Genomic DNA, 24,130 nt, shown 5'->3' on the forward strand with positions numbered 1-24,130 from the left:
CCCTCTGTTGACAACAGCCAATAAAGTTTACATACCCTCAAAAGAGAAAATGCCTACTCTAGTAGTATCCAGCATACTAAGAGCTTTTATTGACTATAGTATAATAAATGAGGTTTTGTGTACGCTAAGAACGGCTTAGTGGCTAAGTGGCTTGAAACACTTCCCCTGAAGCTGTTTACACAGAGGGCGAGTAGTTTCAAAGCAGGCATTTTGTTCTATGAAAACAACACAAAACCATTCCTCTTTTTCTGTCTGCCTTAAAGAAAAGTAAGACTACTGAAAAGTTACCTGACTGTGACTCAAGAGTCTCATTAGCACCAAGCAGTGGAAGGTTTTCTTCTGTGATTGAGTTGTGATAGCCCACAAGATTTTTAAAGTTTTGCATAAAGTCTTCAGTACTCGCAACCACTATTCCATTATCTGTATAACTGGAGACCATCTTGATATTCTTTTCTAAAATGAAAAAAATAAAAAGGTTCGGGTATAAAACGTGAAAACCTACGTGGGACAGACAGACGATGATGCCACCCCCACGAAAGTACTTAACACCCACCACTGGCAACAGTACCCTTCCGTCCACATTCCTACATTCATAATAAAAAGCTTATTAAGACGGCACTTTTTACCTGTTAGAAAGACTATGTGTCGTTGCTGTATGTTTTGAGCCTGAAGTCTGATAAGGCAGTCCAATTCTGGAGCATTTCGAGTTTGTGAATCACAATTGTGGTATGACAAAATTTCAACCAGATGTTTCTTTTGATAGACATTCAGAAGTGTCAGTAGACTTAGAGCTTTAGCATTCAATCTGTGGAAGTAAGTAGTTCAATATCTGGATCTGCATTTCTAAAATTTAGTATGGATGTTTTTGCTTCAAATTAAAACCATAATTTCTCAATAGAGGCAACCAGTGACAACTGCACTGCTTTAGTTCACTGCCTGATGGACGGGTGTTTCCTAGGAGAGGGAGGGGAGCAGGAATTGTACAACCCATGCTGACATCCAGGGGCTTTCTTTGCAAAGCCTGAGAGCCAGCTGTTCAGCTTTATACTACAATCTCATTGTACCTACTGAATAACAATACTTTCCCCTTTAGCTTTACTAATTTAGAATGTGAACAAAGGGCATAGGAGGACCAAAACAAAAAACCTTTCCTTCAAAAAAATACATGGCTCGAAACTATTTGTACACCTCCAAGCACAAGGCAACAATTGGTAGAAACTACTGTTGTCAGCAAGATGAGGGTACTAACTTTGCACCAGTCACACCTTTGGGCCTCATTATCATCTGCTTACTGTTATCCATTACACAAAAGTAAAGGCTCTTCCAATGCCTATTTTCACATAATTTGAAGATAAAACAAGTTTTTAAGAGGTGAATTACTATAAAAAGTTAAATACTTGTCAATCATTTAAACCTTAATTTCCCTAAGTGTTCCATAGAAAGTATTAGGGTATTAGAAGAAAAATGTTTTCCCATTAAGTTTCAAAAATGCTGGTTGACAGAATGTAAAACAATTCTTAACTAGAGAGTCTCTTAGATCCTTAAATATGTAAATATACTATATAGACACTCTAAGATATATAGATATTTAAGAAGATCCAAAATCCATCTTATTATAGAATAATTTGTGGAGCCTTTCAAGTGGATTAGTAATACAAGAATCACTGGGGAAATCAACTACTTACATAAATAAATGTCCTAATCACAAATCCCCTTATCATGTTGGGATTAATGTCTCAGTATATGTGTAAATAGATTAGCTGCCTAAGGTAGTTCTCCATTGGGAGAGAGCCTAATCTAGTTGGCATATATAGTTTGGTTAAAAAAAAAAAAAATTGAGTGCTGTTTTTTTTTTTTTTTTTTTTAATTCTAAAAGCCCTCAAGTGGCAAAGATTAAACCAATTTTACCTATATACCTAATGGACTTCAACTTTAGCAAACTTCTACCTAAATAAGAATACTATTTCCAAATAGGCTAGAAAAATAACTACATTCCCCCTTATGACTGGCTAAGGACATCTGGGAAAACTGCTATAAACACAGAAAAATGAACACAATGTTGACATCAACAATTATGTAGTTATTGTCCAACTCTCCCTTTTTTCTTTAAAGATTTTAATTATTTATTTGACATGGAGATCACAAGCAGGCAGAGCAGCCGTCAGAGAGGAAGGGGGAAGCAGCCTCCCTGCCAAGCAGGGAGCCCCATGCTGGGCTCTATCCCAGGACCCTGAGATCATGACCTGAGCCAAAAGCAGAGGCCTTATCCCCTGAGCCACCCAGGCACCCCTATTTATATCAACTCTTACCTGCCCAATTCCTTCAGTTTTTTCTGGAATTTACAGTGGACTTTCCATTGCCATTTTCCTTCTGGAGTACTAAGTTCTTCAAGGAATGTCAAAAAATTTTTAAGGTTCTCTGTTAGAGATAATGAAGTTTATTTTAAATTCAATAAAAGTCACTCAATCAATTATGTAAGATACTATATAGAAATATCTACTTCCCTATGTAGTATTTTACCCTCAAAGGGAGACAGACATCTATATATACTCTTAGATTTAAGAACATCTATGTAACAGAAACATGCTAGTAACAATAACAAAGCAGAACGGATCCAAATGCAACCGGTGCAGACAGACTTGCTTTATATCAGATTTAGAGGAAATGTGCAGTGACTAAGAGACAAGGAAAGAAATTTGAGGTAATAAAATGATGGTAATGTACTCATCCATTTTGCCAATCAGAGATAACAATACATTTAAAAGCATGAGTCATTTATGAGAAAAAAACCTAGAAGGGACAAAGTTCATACTCCAAATAAAGCATAAATCTTACCAATTGTAATAACTTCCGGATTTAGAATGGATTCATCAGACACAATGAAACCTCCAGATACAAATAATTCATTATATGTATGATTTTTAACATCATCCAGACTATCAACACCAGCAAAACTAACGCAAGAGAGCTTCTTTAAAGTCACCAAGCCAGGTACCTATTTAAACCCCAAAACAAAAACAGAAATAAGGACATAAGAGAATGAAATGGTAAGACTCAAGTGTGAAGTAACCTACAAGAGAAGTCTAACAAAATACAAAAATATTCCCAACATATCCAAAGACATAAACCAACATTTCTGTCCTGGGTACATACCATGAACAGAACATTCTGACAAAAAGGGACCTACAATAGACCTGGCAACAGAATAATGAAGGCCAACCTGTCTGGCCCTATGACTGCAGTCAGAATTCAGAGGACAGCAAGAGCCCATGCAGTCAGGAAAGCCTTTAAAGGGCAGAAGGACTTGAAACAGGTTCCCAAGACTGTATGGGTACCTCCAAATGCAATGTAAAGGGGAAATGGTCTGGCAAAGGGAGGGTACAAACAGGTTTTACCTGGGACATACAAATGAAGGCAATACAGAGTCAATGCACTCACTGACATTCAAGGAGTCAATACTCTTAGTCCTGATGAGTGACAGGGTCTGTGATGTGACGCAATTTAAAATTTTGCAAGGGTGCAAACGTGATCACAAGCTGATTCACAGATGGATCGTTTACATCTCAAGCCCTAAATCTCCCAAACTTGAAGTTCTACCTCTTTTAGACGTTATAAGGATATTTTAAAAACAAAGTTTAGCCTCGAAGACAGTAAGATTTTAAAATAAGGGAACTTTTATAACCAAAATAGTAGTGAATTTGACTTAAGAGTCTACCTTGTGAATGAAACCTGCAATGTCTTCATTCTGAATAATAATCAATAGTTTATCTAATTTTGATCTTCTTTCCAAAAACTGTTCTGGATGACATTCTGTATTGCCCAATTTGATAAGATATTCCTGTTAAAGAGAAAAACTAAATCAACATTAAAAGCCTTTTTTTGCAAATATCCACTCAACACCAGAAATGCAAGATCAACTGATAAGTAGTCACTTAGAAATGGCCACTAGTAGTGATGACCTTATACTATGGACCTTAGAGATCATCAGTTCCATTCTTCTTACAGAATCTATAGATTTGAGCCTAAATGGCCATGCCACGGTCACAATGTTACAGTGCTATGCAATCAAAGTGAAGTAAATGCCAGTGGTGGGTACAAAAAGAACCGTAAGAACAATGGATTAGCCCAGGTTCTTAACCCAGTTCCATCATTTATTCTGGGCAACCCAGAGCCCAATCATTAACCACTCTCTCATTTCATTTTCCTCTTCTTTCAAGGGAAGCCCTTGGTTATTTGCAGCAAGGTTACCAGTATAGTACACCTTCCCTTGCAAAGCACTTTTTGGACTACTGGAATCATTTAATTCACAACAATCCCAAAGTCATTCATACAGCGCTTCAGTATGGCATTCACGAACTATTTAGCCATGTCTGTCAGAGTCACACCTTCAAATAAAATAGACCCTCCCACCTAATACCTCCCTCCATGCTGGTGACATGGGACTACCTTTCAAAGGACACAGAGTGAGTGGTATAGGCAGTTTCCTTTGCTCTTTGGTTGCTGGTAGAATCCTGAAATCTGAAGTATACTGCAGGGTCCTAAAGGTCACATTCCTTGTTTCACAGATAACGGGAGCAGATTCATTTTCTCAAGGTTGGCAAGGCTGGTTAGACAGCCATTAAGTCTAAACCCAGCTTGCCTCACAAAGAGTCTGTTGCTCTATCAAGAACGGTCTACAAGCATCACCTCAAAGAGGATATTTCTGTGTAGCCCTGAACTGAAGCAGCATGTTCTACATTATTAGATTTTGATCTAACCTCTACAGCTTCTGGGCAGATCTCAGAACAGCTTACAGACTGGTAATGAGAAAGTAAATTACGGGCCAGCTTGTAATTTTTGGTCTTTTTACATTAAGAAGATTTAACTGCGAATTCATTTTAAATGAGACCACTGAACTCCTATAGTAAGTCCGTTGGACTTATTCTAGATGCTTAAAATTTTATTAATATATTTTTACTCTATTTTAACATTTTTGCTTGATATTTTCTAATGGATATTGATTAAAAGAAAGTTCTGATCTGATTTGTAAAACACACAGCATCCTTCTCTCCTACATAGTAACAAAACCAAGATTTATTCTATGGCAGAATGAAATATATGCACCATCATAAGGCAGTGCATTTTCTGTGTGATACAATTAGTGTATAAATTAATGCGGTGAGGAAGATGGGATGATGCTGAGCACAGTGGGGGACTGGATCCACTCTGTCCTCTCAACTAGAACCCCCAACACACAGCTATTTCCCCTCCCCACCAATACTACACTTGAACATGCTGCTGGGGATAGAAAAAGTTAAGCAGCTCTATATTCAATAATACAGGGCAAAATGCAACCAAGAAAACTCCTATACATCTGATTTCAGCCTCCTAAGAAATCACAGGGAATTAGCAGGAAAGAAGGCACACTGAGCACTCTTCTACCTCCTTCATTTCCATGTTCTCCATGTTCTCAAGGGCACTCTACATGAAACATGTTGACACCAAAGAAACTCCCTGTTGGGCTGGCAGGAAGGGCTACCAAAGATGGCGAAAGTTCCCGCCACAAGACCTGAGCTGGGACAGGAGAACAAAGGCCCAAGCAGGAATCTGAGACCCCCGCCCCGGGCTCCTGTGGACCAATGGGATCCCGATGAGCGGCGGGATATCCAAATAAGGGAAACTTGCCAAAAGACCCCTGAGCTTTCCCCAAGACCCCTTAAAAGCCCCCTCCTCCCTGCCTTGGGCACGACTTCCGCCACTCTGCTTTCCAGAGTCGCGGAACCTCGCCCGAGGGTGCCCACCTCCTCCCGGCGCAACTTTCCTGGCTCCCCTTCTCCTGAGCCCTGAAACTTCGCCGGGGAGCGTTTTTAATAAATCTTGCCTTGCACCCACTGTGCCTGGTGTTGTGTTTATCTCGCCGGAAAAAACTTTACACTCCCAAACTGACAAAGGCTCAGAACATAGCAGCACAGATTCTGGGCCACTCTCAGCTATAAAGGCATTTATTTATAGTACTTTCTGCTTCCTCTAACAAAACAAGCAGGAACTTGTCATGATAAGTTAATTCCATAAATGGGAACAGGCATTTATTTTAAAACCTGTATCATTTCCTGAAGGGATTAAAATCCTAGAGTTTAGTAAATACTGTTAACATTAAATACTGATACAGCTATTCCTTTGTGTCATAATTTACCTGTTATAAATTTTATGTCTGTATCTACACATACAAATACATGCATTTATTTTTAAAAATCAAATACTTGAAAGACTAGTCTTACTCTGTAGCTTCAGTAGAAAAAAATATACCTTGCATTGAGGAATTTTTCATGATTGGGGAGTCTTTGAGTATCATCATGGTTTTTGATCAAAAAGGCTGTAGGGAACCCTGACATGATCAGGGTATCAGGAAATGCCAAGAGACTATATATATATCACCATTAGGTCATCCCTGGGCAGTTTTTTTCTATTTGACTGATAAACCCTCCCCCACCCCCAAGAAATAAACACTAACAGCTTCTTCTACCTCTCTGTATCTTTCTAGTTAAAAACTCAGGTAAGAAACATTTAAAATCTTCGAAGCAACAGTTTAAAGGTATTTGCAGTGTATATACAAATGGTCTATAAAATCATGATAAAACAAGATTCTAAGATACTTAGAGGTTCTACATTTAATTGAACTTACTAGTCTTATTCCACTGTTTTAAATTATGAAAATATATGGTCAACATTTAAAAACAAAAAAATCCCCCTCCACTTTATAGAGATCAGACCCAGTAAGACAAGTTTATATAGCATTCCCATTATTACCTTCTCATTTAGTTACCTTTATTTCTTTACAGAGCACACTCTCTTCTTCTTCATGAATATAAAATTTCACAGTATTTTTCTGGACATCTTTCATGATTTTAACCAAACTGTTAAATACTTCAGGTTCTAACTGGCTTATAAAATTTGAAAGAGCTGGCTGGGCAGAAATGTTTACATCACTGGGCGATTTTGTTGTTTCTTTTTCTACCGGTTCCCGGGCAGTATCACCAGGTACAGTATGATCAGAAGTCACCATCAGCTCTGTGGCATGGTATGGCTGGTTCACTTCTACTTCAGTTAAACCCAAAGCTGAAGAGGAATGCTGCTCAATGGAGTTGGTGTCTTTCAAAGTATCACTACAAAGTGGCTCAAGGAGCTGTTTATTGTTGAAGTCACTTGAGGAAACTGGTAGGACAGGCTTTCCCAGAGGATTCAATGCTATCTTACTACCAGAATCATTGGGACTGACTGGTGGCAAATTCCGACCCTTGGCCGATGCTTTGATAATAATAGTATTTAGTTTCTCATGCAAGCCATCTACAAACTCCTGTACACCAGCTTTGGAAGTCTTAGAATATATGAACTCAGAAAGCCGTTTCATCTTCTCTTGTGTTGAAAAAATAGGTGTGGAAATTCTACTGACATATGAAACATTCTTTTGCTTCAAAATCTCTTCTATCTTCCTAGAAAAGAGATTGTACTCTCCTAACACTGTCCTCTCTGTGGTTTCACTCATTGTGGGCGGCTCTGCTGCTGGCACACACTGCTCCTCCACTGTCACCACCTGACCTGTCAACACGTCATCCTCAGTGGTGCCCTTTAGTGTGTCTGTAAATGGAGAGGATGGAAACTGGTAATCAGAACTTCTCTGTCTACTTATTACCCGGGGGTCGTTAGGAAAGGCCTCCTGTGGTGGCAGATACACCACTTGTTCTTCTGGTGATTTCATACCTATATAGGAAGAGTTCATTATTATAAGAGCAATCCCAAAAAATAACATCTGAAAACACAAACTCATAAATAGGAATGTCAGATCAAAGTATGTATTTAAAACTCTACACTGGAAGGTAGAATAAATATCTCAAATGATGGTATGAGCTTCATTTTCTATGTGCTCTACTTATGGCTGGTCTTTGCATTTCAGTAGCTAGAGTAACAAGTCTGGATGTTATTTTCTTTGATTTCTTTTGAAGTGTTGAAACATGTGCAAATCTGGCATCAATACAAATTGTTTGCTAATTTCTGCTTCCCAGATCTGTTGAGGGGGAGGGTTCAGTAATATGGAAAAAAACATATTTCATATCTGCATTAACAGTAACACTCCTGAGATCTCGAGAAGAGAAGGTCATTCAGCTACCTGGTGTTAATGGAACCGTAACACTCTGACTTTTGACAGCTAGCTCCATCTACAGATTATACTTTTTCCCCAGAGACTGTAATTCAAACATATTTTAAATTTTTTTATTTTAAAGATTTTATTTATTTACTTGACAGAGAGACACACAGCAAGAAAGGGAACACAAACAGGGGGAGTGGGAGAGGGAGAAGCTCCCTGCTGAGCAGGGCTCAGTTCTAGGACGCTGGGATTATGACCTGAGCCGAAGGTAGACGCTTAATGACTGAGCCACCCAGGTACCCCCATATTATGTTTTTTAAACTGTATTTCAAAACACATACCCTAAGTCCCTTTTTAAAAGACAAGGGGAAAATATGTTTAACAGCAATTTATAGTATTTTAGGAAAAGAAAAAAGTTTGTGATCTTTGCCCAGATATTATAAAGTTTTATTTTTTTTAATTAATTCTTCTTAAATCTTGGCCAATATTTCCTAACAAATCGCTGTTGTAGTCTATGAAATGGTACCTCTATATCAGGAAGTTGCAGGTATAAGTACAGTTTTTAGAACTATGGTACTTTGAGGATACAGCGAATTCCTTATTCAAGTTTGCACCCACATGTGGCAACATACCCTCTCCACACAAATTCAGTTTAGGTTTTCCTCACACTCACACTTTTCTAAAGCTCTTAACAGCCTCAGAAGCAGCCAGCTTGTGACATTTCTCCACCAACCCTGGTAGTTGCCATGAACCACTACACCCGTTAACTACTGCAAAGGTCTGCTGGCAAGTAAGACCACAACAGGTCTGTAGGTGGAAGAAGGGTAAGGGAGCAAAATATCCAATGTAAGAATTAAAAACTTGTGAAACTGAGGGGCGCCTGGGTGGCTCAGTGGGTTGGGCCTCTGCCTTCGGCTTAGGTCATGATCTGGGATCATGCCCCACATTGGGCTCTCTGCTCAGAGGGGAGCCTGCTTCCCCTTCTCTCTCTGCTGCCTCTCTGCCTACTTGTGATTCTCTCTCTGTCAAATAAATAAATAAAATCTTTAAAAAAAAAAAAAGTTTAAAAAAAAACCCCAAACAAACCCAAAAAACTTATGAAACTGTTAAAGCAGAAATTCAAGTTCCATAAAATAAATCCAGAATACAGAACATCCTTCTTAAATCTGTAACGTGGGGTTTAGTGCACAAACAAAATGTCCGGAAGGATACATAAGAAATTTCTAACAGAGGTTGATCCATGCAATGAAACTAAGTGTCTAGGACAGGGCTGCAAGACTTTTTGAGGTATTTTACTTTTTGAGATACTTTTCCACTTCTTCTTGAGTACCATATCAGATGTCTGATTTATTTATATAAAAACATTTAAACTGTACCTTGTAAAACAAAGAGGTTGGGGAATACCACCTATAATTTTTAAACTTCCAATTATGTATTATTTCAAATGAAATACCTGCTCCCAAGACATATAGCTGTAGTTCAGACCAATAAGCTTATGCCTGAAGGGCTATGATAAAGGGAATTTTTTTTTTTTAAAGCTGAATTAAGCTTAAATCCATGTAGGGAATTTTCCTCCATTAAAAAAGTTTAAATCTCTTTTAAAAAAGCAAAAAAAATCTTTTAAAAAAGTACCATCATCTAATTCTATTTTGCACAAACTTCCCCTATAAGATTCTAATCACTAGAACTGACTTTATCTTTAAAAATGTCTTCTCAGTAATGAACTAAAGGAAACACATGTCAATAACAATAATACATGTTTTCTAGTGATTGTCATTCAAGCATTGCAGTACTTTGACTCTGAAAGGGGAATAATGAGTTCTCTAAGGCAGCATCATTTACATATTTACATTTTCCATCACAAAATATAAAGATGGTATGACAAATAAAAGAGGACTGCAGATGCCAATGGCGCAAGTTGAAGCATAAACAAGATACCTGGCTGCTTCTAATGAGAAAGGATTACTGACAGAAAATAGGTGAATCCCAGGGATAATGTTGAGTGAAACAGCCAAAAACAAAACAAGACATTGTAGGTTCCATTTACCTTAAATTTAAGAACAGGTAAAACTAATCTATGGTAAAACAAACAAACAAAATTAGATTAGTGCTTACAGCTGGGTCAGGGGGAGTACCTACTGGAAGACTAAAGAAGAAAACCTGGGGGTGTTGGAAATGTTCTAAATTTTGATTTGGGCAGTTGTAATATGAGTCTATATAAAAGTAAAAACCCATTGAGCTGTGTACTAAAGATTTATGCACTTTCCTGTATGTCTTATATCTTTTGTTCCTGTTTTGCTTTTTTGGGTCATTTTTCCTAGGAGGAGACAAAAGATTTTCTTAAAGAAAAGCATTCAGTCTTTTTAAAAAAAAAACTCTATGGAGAGGAAAACCATAAAGATCAACTAAAACTATGCCACTTAGCTTTCCTTCAAATTAAGGAAAAAAACCCATTACCACTTACGATTTCAGAAAGAATAAGATATAATGAAATTGAAACAAACAAAAAAGGCCTACCACCAAACTCTAAGCAAGAAAACAATGCCTATGACTATCTGCAGAGATGCTGAATGGACTGAACTCAGACAAAAGAAAAGGTCTTCTAAGAACCAACAGCAACTGGCTAATCAGCAACATCTGTAACTTTCTGAAATCCCAAAGTTTCCTAATCTCTTATTTACACTACTTTACTTAAATAATCAGAAGAATTGGGTCAAAAATTCAAGATTAGGAATAATGAACCTAGAAGATAACGGGCCTCAATCCTTTTGTTTTTTAAACTCTAAAGAAACTTGAAGACTGTTTTACATAGGGTATTCTACAGAAATGGATTAAGAAAAAAATTCCCATCTTCCCAAGACATCGTATCAGACAGAATCACTACAGTGAAGAAAACTTAATCTCCGAATACTCAGTGACCTCTTAAACACATTCTTTGTAGAAGAATATTTGATACAAATCAAAGATTTTAAATGCAAATAATGATGTTGTCCAAATTTTCTGTAATAACAGAACTCAAAATGGTGCCCTACTGATAGAGAACCAGAAATGCCAGGAGCAATTCTGAAGGGCACATCGGGAGGAAAAGCAAGGGGAGGCTTCTCACCTGGTGTTTGTTTCTCACCATGTTTCCCCAGCTGGTCTTCTGGGCTTCTTGCATTCCCTCCTGAGGGAAAGCATCCATTAGATTTGTAGACTCTTTTCAGATATATGTGATACCTATATTAAGCACCTTTCCGACAAACCCAAATGCTAACAAATCCAAGTATTACATCTTCTGCCTAAAACAATCCAGAAGGGTCATTCAGAGAAAGAAGTTGCTTCCCTTTCCATTCAGATGATGATGGAATATCAACATCTAGATGTTGCGCCTTCAAATGGCTCTGAACATCAATTACAAAGCTACCTAAATGAAGAATGGTTAGGATAATGACTTGTATTGACTACTTTTTTACTGTGTTCTCCCATTCAAGCCAACATCTCCAGCTCTTCAGTACCAGTCACTTCTCTACCATCACTTCTAGAGCTCTTGCCCTTCTGGTAAGATACTAAGTAGAGAATGGTGCTGAAGCCCATGGTAATTCTTCAAGTTTTAGAAATTCTTCTGAGTTCTTGGAGGTCTCAGTAGCTTCTAGGTCACAAGCCAGTCTAACTTTTTAGCAAAAAGTTGGGTTTTGTTTGTTTTTATTTTTGTTTTTTTCTTTTTAAAGGACTAGGAATGGAAAAGATGTGCCCTGGGAATATTTCCAAAAATGCTTAGCTAACAAAGGTAAGAACTTAGAATATTAAGAGTATGTATATGTGTGTGTGTGTGTGTTTATGTGTCTACACAGAGAAATTAGAATACTGTAAAATGATCTTTCAACATTAACCTAGTCTTGCCCCATGGTCCAATAAGCTTTCTAGGGACTTCTGCATTTGATCACTTCAGGGTAATCTCTATGATGATCTAAGTTTTCTAAGATAATCCAATGTTAAGAAATCAAGTTTGTTTGTTTGCTTTTTCCCAAACAGATGAACCTCAACATAACTTCTTAGATGATAGCTCCTTATAGTGAAGTGTATTCTAATAATTTGAGAAGATAACATTTAATCTGTTGTCCCAAAGAGGTGTCATTTCACCTCTGTCACTATCTCACCTTATTAGAAACTCAATTTCTGCCAACAATATTCATTTGGAAGTCTGCATGCTAAACTCCATTGGGAAAGCATGTTTTAAATCCCTCTGCTTTTATAGGCTGTTTTGCAGATACTTGCTGATGCTGACCAAAACCAGCATCATTGCTCCAAATGCACCAAAACCAACATTACATTGCTCAAAATAAGATGATGTCAGAACCAAGTAAGATGAACCACCCACTCACCCAAGAATGGAATCTAGAAAAGATAAACCCTTTAGGAAACTGCTAAGTAAAATCAAGCAAACCGAAGTCCCAGTATACGTGTTCTTACCTGTAATTGGAATCAGTTTCCAATGTATTTCAGTCTCTTCAACATTATTTGACTTAGACTGTCTGCGGAATCCATGTTCAATGGGAACAGTGGGACACAGACTACAATCTTCAAAATTACTCATGTTAATTAAATTTGGATCCTAAAAATTAGAGTACATATTCAATAGCTTTTCAAGTAACTTTTATGTCCAGAATAAACAAGTAGGCTCCACACCCAATGTGGGGTTTGAACTCACAACCCTGAAACCAAGTCACACATTCCGTTTTTTGATAGCAAATCCACAAGCTTCAATCTAAACATTACAAATGAGTAAAAACAGCATGGCAAAGTTAAAATACTCTCGTCTTAATTAAAACATAATGTTTTCCCTCAAAACATAATTTGATGTTGATTTAGAGCAGTGGCTGTAAGAATTTTCAGAAAAGCACCAAGTATTTTAGGCTTTGTGGGCTGGATACCCAGGTCTGCCTGTGTAGTGCAAAAGCAGCCAGAGTACCCACCTACACAAATGGCTGCGTTCCACAGTGTTCCACTAAAGCCTTAGTTACAAAAATGGGCAGTGGGCGGGGGCACCGAGATGGCTCAGTCAGTTAAGAATCTGGCTTTTGACTTTGGCTCAGATCATGATGAGGGTTGAGATTAAGTCCCATGATGGGCTAAGATTCTCTCTCTCCCTCTCCCTCGTGGCTGCGCTCTCAAATAAATAAATAAATAAATAGAGAGATGAAGGCAGCGGGCAGAGTTTGGCCCATGCTCCTATCAACTCAATTTAGAATATTAAATATGTCAGGAAATGTTAATAATATTAGTTAGTTACCTAAGTTACATACTTCTGCAAGTGGGTCTCCTGATACCATCCTCCCCCTAAAATAAATATCCTAAAACTATGTGCAGAAAGCCTGGGGACATGCATATGACTTTTATTCAAAGGCAGGTGAGAGAAATAGGAGAGAAAAGGAAATTAGAAATGAACCCTTAGGAAAATGGTGCCATCCTGTTATTGTTATTTTCCAGAGATGCAGCCACATTTTGGGGAAGACAAGGTTACTTCTCAGCTGGAGATCAGTACTAAGTTTCCTTCATAAATAAACTGGATGTCCTGTCAAGCAATGCTCAGAGTCATTTCAGAAGTAATCCTTAAAGGACACTCACATTCCATTCCTCTTTGCATGAAAAATACAAACTACCTAATCTTGTTTATATCACTTTTGGATTCTAGAACTGCCAGAAGAAAGCCAATCTTTTGAGGATTCAATTTTATTAACTATATATATGCCGATACACACAAACCTATAAGCAGGAAGGAAAACAGGTACTTCTGCATTTATCCCTTTGTAATAAGGAATAACTTAGAACTACTATCCTGGACAGATACTTTCATTGCAATGTGTATGTTCTTTCTTTTTGAAAGGGAAAAAAATCCCATTGAAACACACCTACATCCTCTTCCAGACACACATTCACAAAAACAACATATATAATCAAAAGACACATGCTTACTTCTTTCAAATGTAGCTTATGGTCCATGCCTGCTTCACCAGTAGAAACAGCAACAGGATACTTTAACAATGATGTATCAACTTCTAGCAATGGGCTCTGAGTGCCCTTAAAATGCACACTTTCAATTTTTGCACAAGTAGGCTGCTCATATTCTTTCTTATCTGGGGGAGAGCTCAACTCATACTCATGCTTTTGCCTCAGCTCTTCATAGGCATCATCAGTATTCAATCCTAAGGCTTTGTTGACTGTATCTGTCAAGGATGCATCAGAATGCCGTGCATTTGCTAGTGTTTCTGATAGCCAATTAAATAGCCGATGGATATCAGCAACACCGGAATTAGAGGTATCCTGCAGCTGCTGTCTCAAATCAGCATCATGCCCAAGAGAGCCAATAGGCTGAGGAGACCCTGAAGGTAAAGAGAAAGAAAAACCTTATCTTAGTTTGGAATGTTTGCATAAAAACTTAAAAATCATATATATCTAGAAATTAATTGTCATAAGATATATATGGGAAAGAATCCAATCAGACCACTGGCTTAGACTGTACGAGTACATCCATCCCTTTCTTTACAAATATAACTGGTTCTAAAATTTTGCACATAGCAGGTACCAAGGTGGCTCAGTTGGTTAAGCACCTGCCTTTTGCTCAAGTCATGATCCTAGGGGTTTGGGATTAAGCCCCACATCAGGCTCCCTGCTCAGTGGCGTGCTTGCTTCTCCCCATATGTATGTACTTTATCTTTCAAATAAATAAATAAAAATCCTTTAAAAGTAATAAGAAAAATTTAAAAAAAATTGCACATAGCTAGAAATTACCATAAATGAAAGCTTATTTTCATAACTTGAAAACTGTATTAATGGAGAAATGAGCTCAGACATCATGCTAGTAGTATGGATAATATATATTAATACCTGTAGTGTAGTTACCTTAAACTCTTATTACCAAAATCCCAATCCGTTTACCCCCAGTTTTATCTGACTTGAAAACAGAAAAAATATCTGTACTTGTTATTCTGCAAAATGTTAGGACATGCAGATTACATTTAATCTACTAAAAAAAACCAAACCATGGCTTAATTTGATTTCTATCTCCTATATACCTATTAGATTTTGTCTTTAAGATAAAGCTTGATATTCTTATAATCTAAAACCTTATCTTGAATGACTAGATTACTTAATTCATAACAAAGCTAAACTAGAGATACAAAATTATCCTGAAGCAGTCTATACCAAACTTGCACTAAGAACAAAAAAGACTATGAGAGAAAACATGTTAAGAGATGGTTACAAGCAGGTATAAATATGGGTGATCTGCACAACCATTATATTTAAAACCTGCAAAGGGAATAGACATTCAGGAAATGGTGCTTGTAATGCTGAAGAAGGGTAAAGCCTGGATAGATGTCAGGATTTCCAATTTAAGCAGGGTATAATGAACCACAGGGGGGAAAAATTTAGAAACACAAATGAGGAACACCTAGAAATGCAAGTCTGACTGTCACTAGTTCAAATTTAACCTATCTCTCCCTTCTCCCCTGCCTATTTGGCCTCTACTTTGGCCTATTGGCCTGGCTTTCCCACCATTTTTATTATTGATAAAGCCTGACTGTAACACACGACTATTTTTTCACATAGACAAAATCAATTATCAGCTAAAACAGTACTGAAACTTAAGTATCTTGACCATTATGTGCTAGTGCTAGTAAATACAGCCAAGTTTGGGCTGTATTTACAATGTTTTAGAGTCAGTCACAACTAAGTTATGAATTAAACATGGATTAATGAACTACATAACTTCAGGTAAAATTACTCAAATTCTTCAGATTTTTTTTTTATCTGTAAATTAAGGATAATAATGTCTACAACTCAAGAACTAAATGAGTCCTGGCACATGGTAAACAGTTAATTCTCAAGACACCAGGTCAACAGTTTAGGCAGTGCAGATCAGTAAATGTCCACAGATTCAGCATGGCGTAAGCTAAAGGTAATAACAATAAGAAACAGAAGAGCCAAAATCTAGGGAGGGATCTGAAATGCAAAGATATAAGGGCTGAGAGAAATGAAAGATGCTTCGGGAAGAAAGAAAAAGGAGTGTAAAGGGCTGACTATGACATATTCTGGGGAGAGAGATGAACCCTAATCAAGGAATATGGGAAAAAAGAGTGGGAAACATGGTTACCCATGTGGGTTAGGGCCAATCTATCAAAAACTTTTGAAAAGACGTATACGAAGCTGAGACTGGAAGAACATGATACTGAAATGGGTGACAGATGCCAGGAAAGCCACCCAAGAGGTAAGAACAAGATGAAAATGCTGGAAAGAAAAAACACTTTAAAGAAGAAACACTTTAAAGTTACTGAAGACGACAGCACTGTCAAACAGAACTCTCTACAATGATAGAAATGTTCTCTATCTGTGCTATTGCAATACAGTAGTATGGCTTATGCAATGTTCCAAATATAATATATGAAATGAACCTTTATTTCATTTTAATTTAAACATTTTTTTTTTAAGATTTTTATTTGACAGAGATCACAAGTAGGCAGAGTGGCAGGCAGAGAGAGAGAGAGAGGAGGAAGCAGGCTCCCCACAGAGCTGAGAGCCTGATGTGGGGCTCAATCTCAGGACCCCGAGATCATGACTTGAGCTGAATGCAGAGGCTTTAACCCAATGAGCCACCCAGGTGCCCCCATTTTAATTTAAATTTAAATACAACACGTGGCCAGCGGTTACCATACGTGCAGGAATAGAGAAAGAAGAGCAGATAAGTGAAAAGTAACTGAGGATACAAGCACTGATGGCTAAGAGAACAGTATAAAAACACTGATTTAACCTAATCAGTTCTGAGACACACTGGATTTGAACATATACAAGTAAAATAGCTTAGTAAGAAACAGGAATGGAATACTGGTATCTGCCAATAAACAACAAGAAGAGTAGCAGCACAAAATTCAAAGGTCCACGAACTCAAAGACATTTCATGCTTTTTTAAGCAGTGTGAAGATATTAAAAATCTAGATGAAAAAGGTTTTAGAATACTTGCAGTACTGAAACACACACTTAAAAAAAGGATCTCCCATTTCTGACTTTTACTGTCAACTAAAACAAAATAAAGAAAAATAGAAAAAAAGAACAAGTCAAACATATTACTGGGGTGGGAAAAAAAATGTGTATGCATCTAAGATATCAAATTTTAAACCTCAGAAGGTTCCTTTCACTAAGCAACATGCTAAAGGGACCTAATATTCAATGTACTTTCCCAATTATAAAATTAACAGGACATAAAAGGACAAGAACTCCAATTAATAGGACAATAGCCAAGCATACTTTATTTTCCTTGTATTAGCCTAAGCTATACAATTCAGAAATCTGATTACTTTCTTTACAAAAATAGGGGACAGGCTGGATTGGTTCTGAGGCTATAACTTGCAGACGCCTGTACTAGGGGAAAGGACAGAACTATTTTACTGTATTTTTGGTTATTATTTTTATACTATATAAAAGCAACCTGATATTTTTACCTTCATATAGATGGCAATTTTCAGATAAATTACTGGTTTTGGCGAGCTTTCTCATATTTTCAGGTAGATCCTCAAGCTTCCTCTTCAAGACAGTTTTGCTTCTCATATCTTCTGTGTCTGAGTCCCCACCCACATTTTTTTTCCTACACTGAATTAAATTAATCAATTCTTTGACTCTATCCTTATCATAATCCAAAGAGTGAGAGGACTTCTGCTTTCTAGGTATAATAGTTTCACCCCTTGAGTTATTTCGTTTTCCAAATTTCATTTTTGTACCATTCATTTCTTCTTCTTGGCCTTCATAATCTGAGAGTGGACTGAACTGTTGAAGTTTTCTATTTTCTTCAAAAAGCTCTTTCAATTTACAAATTGGTAACTGATACATTTCAGGCCGAAAAATATAGGCATGCAAACAATTATCAATATGGGATTTATTTTTTGGAGCTGAGTATAAGAACTTTTTATCATCTAATCGGGAATCATATGGAAACATGATAAACTCTCGTTTACCTGAACCAAAACCTCGCTTAAAAAATTCATTTACATACTTTTCAACAACAGAATGAAAATTTATAGTATTTATATTTTTGAATTCCTTTCGACACTGAATCAAAGCAAACTGTAAAAACTGAGTTATTTTTAATACATCTGTCATGCTCTCATGTCTCTTCTGTGGTGTTGCATTAGTTGAACCTTTCTGTGCTGTAAACAAACAAAAAGACAAACCATGTTTTAGCAATCAAGAATCAAACACAGATCTACATGTTGTCAAAGAAATGCAACAACATTTATACATTAATGGTAAACCAGACTAGCAGTATGTACCCTAATACATATATGCAACATAGAAATAAACGAAGAGTGTTGCTTCTAAAAAGAGGCCGCTTAAGAAACTAAAAATTGTAGAGGATATTTTTTTAAAGGGAAAAACACCCACTCATTGAAGATCTTCATTTCTTATTGTCCCTTGGCATTCAACTGGTAGCAGGGAAATGTAAAGAGAAATAAAGAAGCAAGGCAAAATCTGAGGTCCCTTGTAAGAGAATCCTGCAACTGATAGCAATGTCACTCCTTCCTGCTGTACTGTAATAAATCTAACTTTACATTAATGTTTTATACCGTATAGACAGATATCTCAACACCAAGTGGCTACAATTGAAAATGTCATTCTTAATTTAACAATGAAACCCATCAGTGGGAATTTTACCTTAATATAGCATTCAAGTACTTTCTTAGAAACAGTGAATAGCAAATTTTCTTTAACACCAGTGTAAATTTTTATTAATTTTAAATGGCCTAAATTTAGACTAGCATATGATCTTTTTATTGTTGTTAAAATTTGAACGCAAAAATGAACTCAGCTAAAAAAAATACTACTAATAATATAGAACCCTAAAAACCAAAGCTACTACAGTATTTTAATAATTACAATCAATGGGGCACCTGGGTGGCTCAGTGGGTTAAGCCTCTGCCTTCGGCTCAGGTCATGATCCCAGGGTCCTGGGATCAAGCCCCGAATCGGGTTCTCTGCTCAGCAGGGAACCTGTTTCCCTCTCTCTCTGCCTGCCTCTCTGCCTACTGGTGATCTGTCAAATAAATAAATGAAATTAAAAAAAAAAATTATTACAATCAATGTTCATTTAGTGAAAACACTGTTAACTCCCAAAGAATTTTCCATTAAAAAATAATCAAGTCATATATAGTTTATGTTTTATTTTGCTTTGCTAATACATCTTAATAGCCCCATAGTATTTTCCAAAATATGATATAAGAAAAAAAATGTTTACTGAGTTATGTGGAAAATTTCAAAGAAATGTAAGTATTTATCAGTGACTTGATTTATATATTCAAAGAACTTACAAGTAACTACGCCTCTAGGTTCTTGAAATAGAAATAAAGCATGTAGGACTCGAGATCTGGCAGTTTGATGTTCTAAAAAAACAGAAGCCAAACTGGTTAGCAGTATGTTCTAATGAAAAAATTAAAAAGAATTGTAAAGATTAGAGAGATCACTTACCATATGGAGAAACCATTTGACAAGGAGAGAGAAGAAAAAGGTATCCTCGGTCTCCCAAAGGTTTAACAAGGACCTGCATTTTTGGAAAAGGGAAGAAGTTGAATCTGCTTCATTATTACTCATCATAAGGCAGGCACACAGCAGTTTCTAATAATTAAAGCAAACAAGTTTTGATCATCTTGCTTTAGGAAAAATATTGCTACCACATTAAAAACTCTATGAACTCTCTGATTAACAGAATTCCAAGCAAACAAAAATTCCCTAGTTCCCATATTAGTAATAAGAAGAAGATATTACTGAACGAATTCCCCTAATTAACCGTGAAACCAACTCAATTTTTCCTTGACACTAAAATACAAGGACCAAATTAAAGTCTTCAAATACCTTCCTCAACAATTCAAAAGACATGTTAAATTGCCAAAGCGGTGTGCTAAATGTTAGGGGTATAAAAACAAGTATAGCACAAACATTACATTTCATGAGGTCAAGCTAATCTCAAATTAAATGTGTTGCTATAATCTAATTCTTCACATAGTTAATGAACACCTTTCAACCTGAGGCAATTTGCCTTGCCAGAAAGAACTTTAAAGACAAGCAACACAAGAGCCTTGATCATAAGAAATTTATAACTGGGTGGAGAGTAACAGAAGAAATATCAATAATTATTCAAAACAGAGAAGTTCTCAAAAAAATATACAAAACAACAAGAAGAGAAAAAATATAGTTTATAGTTGGAAAAGATACTGACAGTGTACTTTAGGTGGATTTTGAAGGATAGGAACACTGCCAAGAGCCTAAGATTATGGGAAGGACTATTTTAAGAGTCAACATCATGAGCAAAGGCAGTTACAATTGATGAATGGTCTGCAGGCATTAGAGTACTTAAGATTAGCAAAAAGGTGATGGCAGACTAGGACAAACATACAAGTCTAGAAAGAAAGATTATGAGCTCAATTGTAAAAAGGTAAGAATACCAGGTTAGCCAGGAATGCCCTTAAGAGTATATGTCCTTTTGAAATGGAGTTCAAAAACCAACAAAAAAACTCCAACAGCACTGTGAAGGAGGGGGAAATAATAAAAGTAATGCAAAAAAGTTTGTCAGCTACTGCAATCATTTGCAGTATGTTTTAGATTGAAGAAAGGGGAAGAAAAGAAGACCTAAGCAGGACAGTTGAACATAAAAGGTTATCGGGACTCTAAAAGGAAGTACGTGTCACCTAAATTTCTATTAATTCCAGTAAACAAAGTCTGTGAAAGAACCCATAATTTAATGGACAGAAAATAACTGCTATCGATTTACATTTAATAAAGACAATGAACAGCCAAAAGTAAAATGGACAATGTACATGCAAAATTTGTTTCAGACTCAAATACTTTTATCCAAAATGTTTCATTTTTATTTATTTAGAAAGAGAGTATGCACAGAGGGTGGGGGGAGAGAGAATCTCAAGCAGACTCTTGAGCACAGAGCCTGACATGGAGCTGGATTTCACAACCATGAGATCATGACCTAATCAAGAGTCAGATCCTTAAGCTACTGAGCCACCTAGGTATCCCTAAAACATTTTACATATCATATTCCTTTTAACATTTTACCCATCTCTTGGTTTGTCAGAACACGAAGCTGGGAAGTACGAGTAAGATTTTCATGTTTTGTGGTCATTAAGGAAAAAATAGATAATTTTAATGTCTCACCCACTCTAATACCAGGGTTTTAAATTCCACTGGTTCAGTGCCATAAAGACCCTTGTCTTTTAATGGGCCTTAACATCCCCAGAGACCCATGGAGCACAGGGAATCCACATCCTAAAACAACACTCCAGCAGAGAGAGGCCCTAAAAATAGTATCTTTGCCTTTAGCTCCCAGAAACACTTTAAATGCTGTAGGGGAAGAAACATCCTTTGAATTCCATCCTTCTGCTGCCTCTATTATACCTTACTGTTTTCTTCCCCTCAGACAACAGTATTAATCTAGTCTGCCAATTTTTATTTCTTGATTCTACTATTTTGACTTTTCAAATAAACATTACAGGTAACATGGTACAAACACAAAAATGCTGGAGAAGCTGGCTAGCTCAGTTGGTAGAGTGTGTGACTTGATCTCGGGGCTGTGAGTTCAAGCTCCGTGTTGGATGTGGAGATTACTTAAAAATAAAATCTTTCAGGACCTGGGTGGCTCAACTGGTTGAGTCTGACTCTTGGTTTCGGCTCAGGTCATGATCTCACGGTCCTGGGATCCAGCCCCAAGTCAGGCTCCATGCTCAGCAGAGTCTTCTTGAGATTCTCTCTTCTCCCTCTGCGCCCCCCCGCCCCCCCTTCTCTCTCTAAATTAAATAAAATCTTTCCCCTGAAAGGAATACTACACTATATGTTAACTAACCTTAATTTACATAAAAACTAAAATAATAATAAAGTCTAAAAAAAAATCAAACAAAAATATGTTAAAAATATAAAACAGTAAGCTCACAACCTAGGAGGAAATAAGCCACACTAACTGAGATTTAGCAGAAACAACAGATTCCAACACCCCAGGATTTCAACTGGAATTTCAGATGTAATATATAAAACAGGTTATGAGCTGCTTAAAGAAATAACTTGAAGAACTGAAAACATGTTCACATAAAAACTGGTACAAATGTTCATAGCAGCTATTTATAAAGAAGAATGGAAACAACTGATAAATGGACAAAATGTGGTATTATCCATACAAGGAAATACTGTTCAGCCATGAAAAGGAATTTAGTACTGATATGTGCTACAACATGGGATGAACCTTAAAAGTATTATGCTAAGAGGGATGCCTGTGTGACTGAGTCAGTTGAGTAATTGACTCTTGGTTTTGGCTGAGGTCATGATCCCATGGGTCTTGAGACTGAGCCCCATGTGGGCCCTCCATGCTCAGTGAGGAGTCTATGTGAAGATTCTCTCTCTGCCCCTCCCCCTCTTAGATATACAAATCTTAAAAAAAATATGCTAAGTGAAAGAAGCCAGGCACATACTGCATGATTCCACTTACATAAAGTATCTAGAACAGACAAATCCATAAAGAAAGAAGTAGATTCGTTGTTATTAGGGACTGGAGAACAAATGCGGAGCGTATGCTTAATGGGTATGAGGTATCTTTCTGGGGTGAACAAAATGTTCTGAAAACAGATAGTTGTGATGGTTGCACAACACTGTGAATCCACTAAAAATTACTAAAAAAGTGTACACTTAAAAATGGCTAAAACATATAGCAGCAATATCCACAATAGCCAAACTACAGAAAGAGCCTAGATGCCCATCAACAGATGAATGGATAAAGAAGATGTGATACTTGGGGCACCTAGGTGGCTCAGTGGGTTAAAACCTCTGCCTTTTGGCTCAGGTCATGATCCCAGGGTCCTGGGGATCGAGCCCCACATCAGGCTCTCTGCTTCGCAGGGAGCCTGCTTCCTCCTCTTGCTCTCTCTGCCTGTCAAATAAATAAATAAAATTTAAAAAAAAAAAAAAAAGATGTGGGGTGTGCATACACACACACAACAAACAAACAAAAAGGAATATTATGCAGCCATCAAAAAGGAAATCTTGCCATTTGCAATGGCGTGGATAGAACTAGAGGCTATTGTGCTACGTGACATAAGTTAATCAGAGAAAGACAATTATCATATGATCTCACTGATATGAGGAATCTGAGAAATAAGACAGAGGATCATAGGAAAAAAGGAGGGAAAAATGAAACAAGACAAAACCAGAGAGGGAGACAAACCATAAGAGACTCTTCTCAAGAAACAAACCGAGGGTTGCTGGAGGGGAAGGGGGTAGGGAGATGAGGTGGCTGGGTGATGGACACCGGAGATGGGGAGTGCTGTGAACTGCATAGGACTGATGAATCACAGACCCGTACCCCTGCAATTACATGTCTGGGTGTAGATTTCTTATTTAAACAAATAAATTAGATGTTAAAAAAAAAAAAAAAAAGACTAAAACAGTGAAGCTCCTTTCAATAAAAAAATACCAAGGAACATCAGAATGTAACACCTCCACCTCCTATAACAGTGCCTGGCACATGATAGGTACTCAGGAAGTATTCCTAAAAAATTAACAAGAATCAATCTATTAAAAAAAAAAAAAAGACCAGGCAGATCAAGAATAATCAAAGATAACTTTCGGAAATCAAAAATATGTGAAATTAAACACTCAATGAATGAATTAAACAACAAATTAGACACAGCTAAAGACAGAATTTGTAAACTAGAAAACAGCTATGATGAAATTACTCAGAATGCAGCACACAGAAACAAGTGAATACAAAACACAAAAGAAAATCAAAAATACCAAGTACAAAATGAAAAGACCTGACATATGGTGCTCTAGGGTCCTACAGACAGTCTAAACAGAATGAAGGACAAATATAGCCAGATAATACCTAACTGTATTACAGAAATGAATATGTAAATCCAGATACAAAAGAATATACACCAGCTAGATAAATAAGAAATCTACACCCAGACATGTAATTGCAAAACACCAAAG

General features: G+C 36.9%; 1 protein-coding gene across 4 annotated transcripts in view; it reads right to left on the reverse strand.

The window, feature by feature from the left end:
* TASOR (transcription activation suppressor) overlaps positions 1-24,130 on the reverse strand; it is a 51,616-nt gene that overhangs the window by 1,561 nt on the left and 25,925 nt on the right. For 2 of the 4 annotated variants that reach the window (XM_059389986.1, XM_059389984.1), the window contains exons 12-23: positions 19,616-19,688; positions 19,459-19,530; positions 17,599-18,300; positions 14,078-14,484; positions 12,575-12,716; positions 11,229-11,288; positions 6,803-7,614; positions 3,716-3,838; positions 2,836-2,995; positions 2,310-2,418; positions 627-805; positions 289-453 (exon numbers count right to left, since the gene is read on the reverse strand). In XM_059389986.1, coding sequence (XP_059245969.1) covers positions 289-453; positions 627-805; positions 2,310-2,418; positions 2,836-2,995; positions 3,716-3,838; positions 6,803-7,614; positions 11,229-11,288; positions 12,575-12,716; positions 14,078-14,484; positions 17,599-18,300; positions 19,459-19,530; positions 19,616-19,688 — 3,004 coding nt within the window. Of the gene's footprint in view, positions 1-288; positions 454-626; positions 806-2,309; positions 2,419-2,835; positions 2,996-3,715; positions 3,839-6,802; positions 7,738-11,228; positions 11,289-12,574; positions 12,717-14,077; positions 14,485-17,598; positions 18,301-19,458; positions 19,531-19,615; positions 19,689-24,130 lie in introns of all 4 variants that reach the window. The other 2 variants (XM_059389985.1, XM_059389983.1) reach the window with 1 other exon arrangement.

The sequence above is a fragment of the Mustela nigripes genome, chromosome 2, assembly GCF_022355385.1.
Source record: "Mustela nigripes isolate SB6536 chromosome 2, MUSNIG.SB6536, whole genome shotgun sequence".
Classification (NCBI taxonomy): Eukaryota; Metazoa; Chordata; class Mammalia; order Carnivora; family Mustelidae; genus Mustela; species Mustela nigripes.